The sequence below is a fragment of the Electrona antarctica genome (genome assembly GCF_951216825.1).
Source record: "Electrona antarctica genome assembly, chromosome: 11".
Classification (NCBI taxonomy): Eukaryota; Metazoa; Chordata; class Actinopteri; order Myctophiformes; family Myctophidae; genus Electrona; species Electrona antarctica.
Window position 1 is genome coordinate 49,701,811 of NC_136792.1, and position 14,026 is coordinate 49,715,836.

The window sequence follows — 14,026 nt, forward strand, 5'->3', positions numbered from 1 at the left end:
ATTTCTGCCTGCCCGTACGTGAACACATTTGGCATTCAATTACATTTAATTTAATCGAAAGAGGCTTTAGCAAACGTGGAACAAAACAATCACATTTAAATAATATATATGTAGTACAATTAAAAGAGAATGAATAAATAAAGAAATGCATGTCTAAGCAGAGCTGTGTTAACTGTGTGGCGCAGTCGGTACTGGTTGGAATAACGTGTTCCTTCCACGCGGTATGTCCAACCGGGGAAACTCCCCTCCTGGCAGGTGGTAAGAAGCGGCTTGGACTCCTCATGCATTGAAGGGAGCATGCTCTCCGTTCGTTGCTCTCCCCAGGTTGGCAGAGGGAGTGTAGCGCCCAGGATTACACTAGACAATTGACAGTGGGTGAAAAATATATTCATGTAGGATTTACAGGGCCGGATTAACACCTCTGAGGGCCCCTGGGCACTGAAGCTCGAAGGGCCCCCCTTCACGCCCACGCAACATTTTTGCTGTTTTGGGGCAGTTTTATGCCGTTATATTGGCCTATTTCCGGTCGCCTACCCCCCCCCCCCCCCCCCAAAGTGACAGCCAATCTAGAGCATTGTTGCTGCTTTACACACAATTTTGCACTTTTCAGCTGCCCTTCTCACCAACAATAAAACACTAATCTTTTTAGACACCATTTATTTCATTCGGATTAGCAGGGACATTTTCTGTTGAGCTAAAACATTTTTTTTTATTTTTTTTATTATGGGCCCCTGGTGCCCAAGGGCCCCTGGTGCCCAAGGGCCCCTGGGCACGTGCCCAAAGTGCCCATATGGTAGATCCGGCCCTGTGTAGGAAAGGTTAGCTTGGCATATACTGCACCTTTTGAAACAAATGGCAGCTATATTTAAATCGCATTCACTCTTTTTAAAACCTTTTTGGACCAATAGCAGCTCCAGTTTTACTCCACTGCAATGATTTGACATCTTTTAGTTACTTTGTAGAATTGGATTATTATTATTATTATTACAAACCATACATTACCCGCTTCAGCCCTACATACTGTACATTTTGGCCATTTGAAAATAGCCGATCTACAAGCTCACAATGCGTCGCATCTAAAATATTTTTTCATTTGAAAACCTGCCAAATGGCACATTCTGCATAATGAGTACTTCGACTTTTGGTTCTTTTCAGTATAATTTTGATACCAATACTTTTGTACTCAAGTCAATTTTGAATCCTGGAACTTTAACCCATTTTGGGCGGGAACCTCTTTTGGTGTTTTAAACATGTTATAATTTAGCTATTGAAAAATAGCAGATCTACAAGCTCATAGCGCGCCACCGAGTGGCGCGCTACGAGCTTGTAGGTCTGCTATTTTTGAAAAATCGTGAAGATATTTCTTTCAGAAAACTGGAGGATTTAGAAGATATTTTTGTAATTTCGAGGTCAGGCCTGAATGGGTTAACGGAATATTTCTTCATTGCAGTATTGATACTTTTACTCATAAGTAAAACACATGAGTACTTTTTCCACCCCACTGTATTGAAATGCCATTCATTCTCTCTCTCTCTCTCTCTGCACATCACATGCACGCACGCGTCATTCAGCCGAGAGGAACGACTGGGTGTCGACGCTGCAGGACTCCACCAGGGGGGCCGGGGGCCGGCGGGGCAGCACGGTGAACCCGGCGGGCTCCTCCTCGGCTCCCGCTCCCAGCCCACAGTACAGGGGCTTCCTAGACATGCGAGGCCTCCGGCACAAACTGTACACCGTGGTGGGGGGAGACAAGGTCTTCCTCTACAAGAACCTGGAGGTGGGTGCGTGCGTGCGTGCCGTGCGTGCGGATTGAAGTTCTCAGTCTATCTATGTTATTTCAGTCTTCCAGAAAACCCTAAAGATCTCAGATATTTCATAACGACAAACGTGTTCTTCAGTGTTACCCAACGACATTGACCTGTTGTGTGTTGTGTTGACCTGATGTGTTGTGTTGTGTGTCCAGGACTACCAGCTGGGAGTGGGCATCACCTCCATTGACATGAACGTTGGAAACATTAAGGACACTGACCGACGCTGCTTCGACCTCACCACACCCTACCGGATCTTCAGGTATATATATATATATATATGTTTATATGTATCTCTGCTGTCGGGAAGAAACCACCTAACTCCAAAAAAATTCATTTTTCAGGAAATGAAAAATATACATTTTTCAGGAAATTAAGAAAATATACTGCCTCATCAAAGTTGGTGTTGTGCTTTTTGATATTATCAATTACTTGCATGAGAGGGGGGAGAGGTGGTGGAGTTAGTTGCTTTAGCAGACAGTTTGAGTGTCCAATGGAGTTAAGAGGTTTTGTCCAAAGCGTTTTTTACTACTTTCCATTGGTTCAATATTTTCGAAACAACACACAGACGTAAAGGGTGTTTAATAGCACTGATTTATGCAAAAAAAAAAAACATAAATATTGAGTTAGTTGGTTTCCTCCCGACAAACGATATGTTACAGTGAAATCCAGAAAGCAGTCAAATCAATATAAAAATGGAAGAACGGAGGGCGCCCGTTTTTCCGGCGTGGGAGGCCGCGCCCCGCGTCCCTTTGAGGTCGGACAGCTGCTCATCTCAGAGATACCTCACTCAGCTGGATTCCGTGGGAGAGGTTGACAAAAGCCTGTGTGTGTGTGTGTGCGTGCGTGCGTGCGTGCACAGTCGTGGTCTACTGGCTCATCACCAGCCAGCATTTGGGAAAGTCCTAAAAGACTCATGTTTGTAGAAGAGTTAGGGAGTGTGTTTCTCTGGATTCACTTTGTATGTGGGCTGGTACAAAAACACTTTGTGTGTGTGTGTGTGTGTGTGTGTGTGTGTGTGTGTGTGTGTGTGTGTGTGTGTGTGTGTGTGTGTGTGCGTGTGTGCGTGTGCGCGTGCGCGGACGAGTGTTACAGATGAGAAGAGGAAGGACGTAACCACGAGGGTCTGCGTCAAGCTGTTCAGAGGCCACACATCTGTGTGTGTGCGTGTGCATGCATGTGTGTGTGTGTGTGTGTGTGTGTGTGTGCGTGCGTGTTCAATAAGTGTTGTTTTGAATGCATGGTTTAATGAGTGTCAGCCGTGTGCTGAATTGGGAAGTTCAGAGTGTTTTTATTTGCACAAGAGCAGCACTTTGTGAATTATCGCTCACATTAGGCTCAAGATAGTTCCTCCTTGCGTTGTGCACTTTAGTTTCATTTGAACACGTGTACTCTCGCGTCGCTATTCTGGGCCATATCATAATACGCTATTGGCCTGCATATAAGATGTTTTTTCCACAAAAAAAACGTGGTTGTATTATAATAATCGGGGACTAGACCATTTGACATTCAATGTTCTTTTTCTCTTCTTGAAAAATGGGGGATGTCTTATAATCAGAGTAGTCTTACCGGTATATTCGGTAGACTTTGACTACGGTAATAGGCAGACGTTCTGTGAAAATAGCAGATCTACAAGCTCGCAACACGTGAGCCGATTTGGTGTCCAGGGGATGTCATATATGTGTTTGACAGACTGACTGTTAACTGGTTGTCAGGTTGATGTCCTTTGGCTGCTAGCCTTCACTACTTCACTGTATTAACTTTATGTATGGAAATGACAATTATACAACAGGTCGTTTTGAGGAAGCAATCTGATTGGTTGAAACAGCCATCTAGCCGGGCTTAAACGACTCAACGAGCCTGATGGAACGCCTAATCAAAACATAAAAATCAGCTGTTTTGAGTCTCACTGCTCTGTCAGAGCAGAACCGGTTGTGTGGCTACTGGCTAGGCCTAGCCATTTTTCAGGCGCGTTCATGGAGGTTAGAATTTCCACATTTTGGCGCACCACATTTTGGCGCACCAAATTGTGGCGCCTAAATCGAGAACAATGTGGAAGTAGAGCGTTCTTCCGGGTGCTTCCAAACGCCACTGAGCTACTTCCATTGAAACAAATGGCTATTAGGGAGGCGGGGCTGTCCTCCGCTCTCCATATAACTCTATGAGTAAGAGTCACTTCTCAAAGTGTTTTCACGAGCACCTACCGCACACACACACACACACACACACACACACACACACACACACACACACACACACACACACACACACACACACACACACACACACGCTAGCCTTACTCATAGTGGCCCAGGGTTGTCAGACAGACAGACAGTCAGTGGGTTATGTGGCTGCTGAAGCAGATGGTCATGTCTGGGGACGCAGCTCGTTAATTTTGATTGATAACGAGCACCTTATCGATCAGTCTTATGGACCCGGGTTATTATCGAGGATTTTCTATTATTTTGTGGAAAGACTGGAGACGGCAATTCATTCTGAACAGAACCAGCATCTTTTTACTAGGGCCTTCAAATACTGTACTTTTCTAACGGACGGAAGGCAATCGACCTGTTGATTAGATTTGTTACTTGATCGCCTCTTGTCTTGATTGTTTAAAGACAAGTAAGACGCATGAACGCAGGAAGCGAACGCAGCTGTTGTGGCAGTCTAACACACACACACACATACACACACAGAGCCTTTTCCCTATTTTTTTGTAATTTTTTTCTTTTTTTTAAGTTAAGTTTTTTCTTTTTAATATTTTTTTTAAGTTAAGTTTTTGTTAAGTTTTGTGTGTGTGTGTGTTTTTTTGTGTGTGATATAGACAGACAGACAGATAGTTTAGGCCAGCTTCTATAGTTAGTGCTCACTGCGTTCGCAATGACGTCATGGCCTGCTAACATGCTCGATAACAGGCTTGATAAGCCCAAAGCTTATTGATACCGGGCCGGGTATACTCAATAAGCTTGTTATCGGGGGGGGGGGGGGTTTCTCCGCGTATCGGCCGGGTTTCGAGCTCCATCCCTATATAGTCATGTCGATGTCTGCTCTGACGGTGGGCCGCGCCGTGTGTCTCTCCGCTGTGCGCAGCTTCATGGCCGAGTCGGAGCAGCTGAAGAGGGAGTGGGTGGAGGCCATGCGCGACTCCATCGGCGAGGCCCTGTCCAGCGGCGAGGTGGCGGAGCGCATCTGGGCCGAGCCCAGCAACGGAGCCTGCGCCGACTGCGCCGCCGCCAAGCCGGAGTGGGCCGCCATCAACCTGTGCGTGGTCGTCTGCAAGCGCTGCGCAGGTGAGTGTGTGTATATTAGGGCTGTGAATCTTTGGGTGTCCCACGATTCGATTAGATTCCGATTCTTGGGGTCATGATTCGATTCAAAATCAATTTTTCGATTCAACTCGATTCTCAATCCAAAAACGTTTTTTTTTTTTAAATTCAAAAGCATTTTTTTTCCAGAACTATTTTCTATTCAAAATGATTCTCGATTCAATACATAGGATTTCATCACAATCTACTCCAGTCTTGAACTGAAGTGACTAAAGTAACTTGAAAAAGACATGTTTACTGTGATTAGGGTAAGCTTACATTTCATATCACAGACACCATGTAGTGAAAACTACTGTAACTGTAACCAGAAAAAAAAGAAGAAAAAAAAATGTTTTGGAAATTATGAATAGATTTTGAATCGTTCATAACGGAATCGCGATTCTAATTTGAATCAATTTTTTAGACCAGTGGTTTTCAACCAGCGGTCCGGGGACCACCTATTGAAGGGGGTTCCAGGTGGTCACCATGCTAAATGACGGAGAGTTGGTAACCAAATGGACCCTTTTATAAATGAAACCATAATTTCATTCATTTTACACTCTCAAGAGTTACATTATTGTTAAACATCTGCATTACTTAATTTACAAGAATTGTTATTTTGATCAATGTTTGAGTGTAATCTCCTCGTGGTACCAACATCAATACACATGATAAGACAAAATCTTATCCAACGATAACAAAATATCGAGGCTAAATCAAGTGGTGGTCCGTGGCTCAAATGCCGAAACAAATGATGGACCTTGATGTGAAAAGGGTTGAAAACCCACTGTATTAGACAATATAAAAATGCAAACAGCACAGGGTACAGTCGAGCATTTGGTCCAAAAGTATTACAACAAAGAAAGACCTGGCGGTCTTGTTTCCATTCGGCTCCTATATGCAGTGTTGCACGGGAAAGTAACTAGAAATATTTACTTATACTGTATACTGTGCTTAAGTACCGTTTTTGGGGTGTTTGTAGGCTACTTGAGTAATTTCAATTTCCAGTACTTTTACTTCTACTCCACTACATCTCGGATCCAAATATTGCACTTCTACTCCACTAGGTTTATTTGAAAACTTTAGTTCCTGGAGTTACTTTGTGAGATTTTGATTATTATTACAAAACATACATTTCCACTTCAGCGCTATATACTTTTTGGCCATTTGATCATAGCCATTCTACAAGCTCACTCAGCTTGTAGATCTGCCATTTTTGTCAAAGAAGTTTGGTGTAAAGTAAATAGCAAGCTTGTAGAAGATGTGTTATTTATTTTTGATGAATGTTTGACCCAAGTATATAGGGATGCTGTGGTTTTAGCATACTGCCCCCAAAAATCACAGGTTGTAGAATTTCACACTCACAAAGCATCTCCAGAAGGCTTCACACAGGCTGCAGTGTGTGTGTGAACTGTCAATGTGTGGATTCAGTGTGTGAATGTGTGTGAATGTGTGTGTTTTCAGTGTGTGTAATATCCAGTGTGTGAATGTCTGCGTTTTCAGTACATGCACGTGTGATGCACGATTGTTGCTCAAATGTGAATATCGATTTTTCCTCCACAAGAATTGAGATCACGATTGTCGCACAATTCTCGTTTTTTTCCATGAAAATATGCTATTGTCTTTAGTCTATAGTTGCTGTGAACATTACTACATTAAAAATGTGTCACCATAACTACTGTGGCTTTAAACAGACAACATCAAAGTGCTCAACCACCGAGTGGCGCGCTACGAGCTTGTAGGTCTGCTATTTTTTTTAAATCGAAGAACGACTGACATAAATATAGCTTTTTCAGAAAACTGTCATTTTCAAACAGACATTTTTAGAATCTGATCTCGGGTCAAAATGGGTTAAACAGACAACATCAAAGTGCTCAACTTAACCTCTCTTAAAGTCTCTCTCTTGTAGCAAAAAAGTAAAAACATACGAGTATTACACTAAAAGGAATTGGAAGGCCAACTAGTGCTGAACAATTCTTGCTCAAATTTAGAAATGAGATCACACAGCTGTCTGAATCTAGATCACAATCTTTTTTCGATTAATTGTGCAGTACTAATTAATCCATGTGTGTTTATTTCAGGAGAGCACAGAGGTCTGGGTCCGAGCATCTCCAAGGTCCGCAGTCTGAAGATGGACCGGAAAGTGTGGACAGAAGAGCTCATGAAGGTAGGTACACACACACACACACACACACACACACACACACACACACACGTGACACGCTGGTGATGCGTGAGATATTTCGTGGGAGAATGGATGAGACGTAAGTCCCTCGTAGTGGCAACAATGCAACAGATTTAAAGCGATTACCCTGAACTGAATAAGCCTCGTCTAAATAAACAGCACGTTGATCTTCTGTGTAGGTATTTTGTGATATACAGTACAGGTATCTTGTGTGTGCGTGTGCGCGCACGTGCGTTCTTCTTGCCAATTATCGCCTGATCTTTGTGTTAATGTGGCAACGGATTAGCCTGCGATTCCAGGAAGGTTCGGGGTGGTGATTATAGCTGACTTTGGTCTGATTCAGGGATAAATATTAGAATGTCTCTCAGACGCACCGGTAGGTAGGTAAATTTCACATTCAGAGTCACTTTATTGTCTCCAGTCTCCACCAGGCCGAAGGCATGGGGAGAGAGTATGTTTTGCACTCCGTCGTGTGTCCGTCCGTCCGTGTGTGTGAGAGTCCGTCCGTCAGTCTGTTACCAGCTAATCTCCGGCACCGTTAACCCGGTCGATGCCCCAAATTTTCCAGAACGGCCTGTTATAGCGCCACCAGGAGGCCGACTTTTGAAAAACATTTTTTTTGATATTACTCCTCCAGATTCTGTCCAAAAAGCCTGCTAATTGTTACACACTATCTCTATGGTCATGTGTTCAAGACTGATCTGTCCGATATTTCATATTCCATATCCTATTTGGCTAACATTGGCTTTCAAAGTTTGCAGGATTGGCCCGTTTTGAACAAAAAGCCTCAAATCCTGAACGCAGCGTGCAATTTACGTGAAATCTTTCACAGACTTTCCTACTAGGCTGAGGAATATATCTCACCCTTTTCACATTGGCCTGTTATAGCGCCACCAACAAGTGCATTTTTGCAAAAACCCATTTTTGGAACAAAATGCCTCAAATCATCCAATTGCCATCCAAGGCGTGAGAAGAAATGGCAACCTTTTCAACATCGGCCTATTATAGCGCCACCAGGAGGCCACAACCTGGCCTGCCCTGGTGAAGACCTGTGCCCCGAGGGGCACTTTATCTAGTTGTCACTTAGATGCACGGTTTAATTAGGTGTGAAAAACGTACGCCTAGAAGCTCCAATAAAACATGAACATAAAAACATGATGTAACCTAAAAGACTCAAAGACAAGAAGACAACAAACACAGGGCAATAATGTCGGGCAAGTGCATAGAGTACAGCAGGGGTTCTCAACGTTTTTGGCCGGGGACCCCCGTAAATGCTTTGGCAATGTTTCGGGACCCCCGCCCCGCCCCCTCCCGACCCCCAATATAAATTGACTGCTACAATAACCTTAAACCATTTTGGGCGGGAACCCCTTTTGGTGTTTTAAGCATTGTTATAATTTAGCTATTGAAAAATAGCAGATCTACAAGCTCATAGCGCGCCACCGAGTGGCGCGCTACGAGCTTGTAGGTCTGCTATTTTAGAAAAATCGTGAAAATAAAATTTAAAAAAGAATCTTTTTTTTTTTCTTTTTTTTGAAAATAATTTGGGGACCCCCTAAAATAATTTGGCGACCCCCCGAGGGGTCGCGACCCACGGGTTGAGAACCCCTGGAGTACAGAAGGGTTGTTTGCACATTCACAGTATTTTGACCTGAGATCAGATTCTAAAAATGTCTTCTACATCCTGACAGTTTTCTGAAAAAGCTATGTTTCTATGTCGGTCGTTCTTCGATTTTTCAAAAAAGCGCGCCACTTGGTGGCGCACTATGAGCTTGTAGATCTGCTATTTTTCAATAGCTAAATTATAACATAATGCTAACACCAAAAGGGGTTCCCGCCCAAAATGGGTTAACATTGTGACAGCCTGTGGGAAGAAAAACTGTTCCTCAGCCTGCTTGTGGCTTATGGTCTAGCTTTTATTTCTTGACAAAATTGTTGATATATTTAGTCTTTGTTTAAGTCGTCATCGTTTAGTTTTTATTTTGTTTTCATCTTGTTTTAGTCACTGAGAAAAGGTAGTCGACGTGCCATAGTTTTCAGTCGACCAAATCAACCCTGTTCCCTGTGCCCTCCTGTGTGTGCGTGTGTGTGTGTGTGTGTGTGTGTGTGTGTGTGTGTGTGTGTGCGCGCGCGCGTGCGTGTTCAGGTGTTCCTGTTGCTAGGTAACGAGCGCGCCAACAGTTTCTGGGCGGCCAGCGTGCCTCCCAGCGAGGCTCTGGCGCCCTCTAGCTGCAGCGAGGACCGGCGGCGCTTCATCTCCAACAAGTACCGCCAGGGAAAGTACCGGAGGTACCACCAGCTGTACGGCAACCAGCGGGAGCTCAACAACGTAAGGACATGTTTTGCTTTGTTGTCCAATTCCAATAGCAGACCTACAAGCTCGTAGCGCGCCACTCGGTGGCGCGCTATGAGCTTGTAGATCTGCTATTGCGCAAAGGAACCTCCGGTGCGCAGAGCTCCGCTGAATTCCTAGGCGACCCAGACTAGTATAAAATAGCAGATCTACAAACTCACAGATTGGCTATTTTCACTACTTTTTGAAGGTGTATAGGGAAACGGAAATGGTGGACATTTTATTTTGAAGTTTCAGCCTGAAACGCTGCAGGTTCTGAAGTTTCTGAACCAATCAGAGCGTTGCGTCCCTCCAGGCTATGGGGTCTCAAAGTCTGTGACTTTACTGCACGTAAATTGTGTTTGTAAACAAAGTGAAAGGGAGACATAGGGGAAAAGCCAGCGGATTATTTCTAACCTATACACAACCTTTATACATATTTTAGCGTGATGATTAAGTTTAAAACAAGTATGTGTGTGTGTGTGTGTGTGTGTGTGTGCGTGTGCGCGTGTGCGTGCGTGCGTGCGTGTGCGCGCGCGCGTGCCCATCCTAATTGGCTAACATTGGCTTTCAAAGTTTGCAGGATTGGCTCGTTTTGAACAAAAAACCTCAAATCATGAACGCAGCGTGCAATTTATGTGAAATCTTTCACAGACTTTTCGTTTTCAGGAAGTCATTATATTATAAATATTTGTATGGACTTTTGATATAAAAACACAGAATTTGCCCATTTTTTTGGCATCCATTGTTAGATATGCCCATATGATGACCATGGATATGGTCTAAAAGTGTGAAAAACGTATTTTTCATGTCACTACGCCTTTAAACATTTGTTTTCTAATTTTTGGATTATTTTTTTTAGATTTGTCTTCCTCAAATTAGTGATAAAATAATTGAAATTTGTTTTCAATTCATGAAGAATGGTGGCTTTTTGGGGATTTATTTTTTTATTTTTTTTATGTTGGAACTAATTACAATTAAAACACTAAATGTAGGAAACGAAAAGTAAAGGGAACCATAGAAATGTTTCCGCGACCCCACAAATGTTTTTTGTTTTGGAACCACTGCTCTACACAGACCTCACCTTTGTATTAGTTTTGGATCTTTATGATGTTTTGAGGTTCATCTTAAAGGACCACTTCACCACTTTTCAACTTCTCTTCCTATAATTGGTCCATGATAAAATACCACAATTTTTTCCTACTCAGTCTGTCTCTCATAGGAGGGCTGTGGACAGTTCAGAAACCCGTCCACCAGTGACATCATCGATGGTGAATCCAAGCTAATAGAAACGGCCGGCTTTCTTTTCCTGAAAAGTTGCAATGCAAAAGTTGAAGCCATCGTTCTCACGATAATAAAAATCTAAATATATTTTAAAACAAATCTTGTTTAAAAGAAAATCTGCCTAATGATGATGTCACTGGTGGACGGGTGTCCCAACTGCCCAAAGCCCTCCTATGAGACACAGACTGAGTAGGACAAAATGGTGGTGTTTTATCATGAACATTAGTGAGGACCAATTATATGAAGAGATGTTGAAAAGTGGTGAAGTGGTCCTTTAAGGTCCATGTTCAGCTGTTTGTCACAGCACCACCATTTGGTTCAACATTTTAACCCATTTTGGGGGCGGGATGTTCCGGGAACCCCTTTTGGTGTTAGCATCATGTTATGCTAGTTTAGCTATTGAAAAATAGCAGATCTACAAGCTCATAGCGCGCCACCGAGTGGCGCGCTATGAACTTGTAGGTCTGCTATTTTTAGAAAAATCGTAAAAATGCGGCACAAATCTTTGAATAGGTATATATTCTTTCAGAGCGAAGGTTTTTTTTTATTTCGACGTCAGGCCTAAATGGGTTTTAATACACCATAAATGAACGTACCGTTTGCTAATGGATGTAGGCCTGTTTACACTCACACTCACATGAATATTCCAGATGAATCATTGATGACGTTTGTCTCAGAAATTCAGAGTTGCTACTTATTACATTGATGGCAGTGTGTCAGTAATTCTGTTCCTAATTATTTCGTGGCGAACCGGCCCACGTGACGACAGAGACGGGACAGTGACAGGAGCCTAATGGTGGCGATTACCTCATGTACTGTTAAGGACGAGTTACATAAACCAGCGGTTCCCAAAGTGGGGTCCGCGGACCCCTAGGGGTACGCGACGCATAGCAAGGGGGTACCCGAAATAGTTTTTTTTAACATTAAAATTATGTTGATCTACGTGGTCATTTCTGCCAAGTTGCGAAATAAACTTTTTTTTTGTGTTTGCTTTGGGCCAATAGCTGACATGATTACTAAAACTACAACATCAGTCAACCTGTCGTGACCCCAAACAGTAACAGCAGGACGCATGCTGCAGAAACAACAAAAAGACACTTGAAAGGTTTCTGCGGCCGCTTCAGATGAGAGGGTACCTGGAAAAATGTCTACCCCTGGGGTACCTGGTCCAAAAAAGTTTGGGAACCCCTTACATAAACACTAAACATTACATGTTTAGGGCAGCCAGTGGTGCCGCTGACACATGCTGCTGTAAGCAGAATCTGTGTCTTCAGACAGCGTCGATTAAGAACTGGCCAAGGAGCGTGCGTGCGTGCGTGCGTGCGCAGTTAGGTTCTACAGGGTTTAACTGCTGGTGGCAGTGCTGAATGTGTCACTGTTTCAAAGGTCACCCTTTAGCCACTTAACCCATTTACCATAAACTGTGTGTGTGTGTGTGTGTGTGTGTGTGTGTGTGTGTGTGTGTGTGTGTGTGCGTGTGCGTGTGCGTGCGCGTGCGTGCGTGCGCGCCTGACTCACATAGAATAGCACCTGACAGTGAGTGTTTCGTACAGTGTGCGTGTGTGAAACTGGAAATGCAGCATTTCGTCTTACAGTGGCGCGCACACACACACACACACACACACATACACACACACATACACACACACACACACACACCGTTTTGGCCTAAATACAGGCTTTGTTCCAGTGCTGGCTGACCTCCCTCTTCATTCAATCCTCCCCCACACTGACCATCACGCTCTGATACTCTGTGATCTCTCTCTCTCTCTCTCTCTCCCTCCCTCCCTTCATTCCATTGATCTCTGAAGGAGACTTTTTAGTGTTTCTACCTCTTTCCTGTGTGTTTTTGATTACAGCCCACAGGCGCTCCATCTCTCTCTCTCTCTCTCTCTCTCTCTCTCTCTCTCTCTCTCTCTCTCTCTCTCTCTCTCTCTCCCTCTCTCTCTCTCTCTCTCTCTCTCTCTCTCATATCATGGTGAATGGTTCAGTGTGCCGGCGGTTGTTTCCTGGACGTGGCGGCTCCATTTATCTGTGTTTTCCTATCGCTCTCCCTGCCTCTCGTAAACTAAGAACAGCTGTTGCTACCTGACTGTATGATAATCCCTCTTGATAGTGTGTGTGTGTGTGTGTGTGTGTGTGTGTGTGTGTGTGTGTGTGTGTGTGTGTGTGTGTGTGTGTGTGTGTGTGTGTGTGTGTGTGTGTGTGTGTGTGTGTGTGTGTGTGTGTGTGTGTGTGTGTGTGTGTGTGTGTGTGTCTCGATGGCGCGTGACAGACAGGGAGTGGGAGGGGAACTGAGTTGAAAACAAGTGAAAGAGTAACTTTAAACTTTGGGCACATGCTGGTTTGTTTATCTAGTCCCACCCCTCCTCTCTCTCTCTCTCTCTCTCTCTCTCTCTCTCTCTCTCTCTATCTGACATCATCACTAGTTTGCTGGAATGTATGTTAACTCTGCCCCTCTTCTCCCCTAGTACTCCTCCCTCTCTCTCGCTCTCTCTCTCTCTCTCTCTCTCTCTCTCCCTCTCTCTCGTTCATTGTTTGGCAGAGAGGAGAAGAGCAACTCTCTCTTTGTTTGTGTGTCTGAGGCTAGCTGGCTTTTTAACAACCTGCTACGTTTTGATAAATAAGTTCCCATTTCGGTGAGTTGATCTCCTATACTGATCGTGTGTGTGTGTGTGCGTGCACTGCCCAGTGTATTGACTGGCACACAGGAGCGACTGAAGACACAGACAAGCTGACAGGTACGTTTTTGTGCATGTTTTGTGCAAGTTTTTTGTTTGTGTTAGCAAGAAGTTAGTGGGAATGTATGTGTGTCTGTATCCGTAAATGTGGGCTTGGATACTGTTGATGATACTTACAGGAGAGTGTGTGCGTGCGTGGTTGCGTGTGTGTGCGTGCGCGTGAGTGTGTGTGTGTGTGTGTGCGTGTGTGCGCAGAGGCGCCCCCCGTACGTACATGTGTCATTGGTTAATCACAATATGTGTGTCAGTCGATGCATTCCGCCTTAAGCGAGGTTGAAGGGAGAGACATGTCGGAATGCGTGTGTGTGTGTGTGTGTGTGTGTGTGTGTGTGTGTGTGTGTGTGTGGGTGGGTGTCTGTCATTTAGAGCAT

General features: G+C 44.1%; 1 protein-coding gene across 6 annotated transcripts in view; it reads left to right on the top strand.

The window, feature by feature from the left end:
- Positions 1–14,026, top strand: part of arap1 (ArfGAP with RhoGAP domain, ankyrin repeat and PH domain 1) — a 135,013-nt gene that overhangs the window by 50,674 nt on the left and 70,313 nt on the right. For all 6 annotated transcript variants that reach the window (XM_079515137.1, XM_079515140.1, XM_079515136.1 and 3 more), the window contains exons 10-14: positions 1,572–1,777; positions 1,964–2,070; positions 4,899–5,098; positions 7,195–7,280; positions 9,445–9,627. In XM_079515137.1, coding sequence (XP_079371263.1) covers positions 1,572–1,777; positions 1,964–2,070; positions 4,899–5,098; positions 7,195–7,280; positions 9,445–9,627 — 782 coding nt within the window. The remainder of the gene's footprint in view (positions 1–1,571; positions 1,778–1,963; positions 2,071–4,898; positions 5,099–7,194; positions 7,281–9,444; positions 9,628–14,026) is intronic.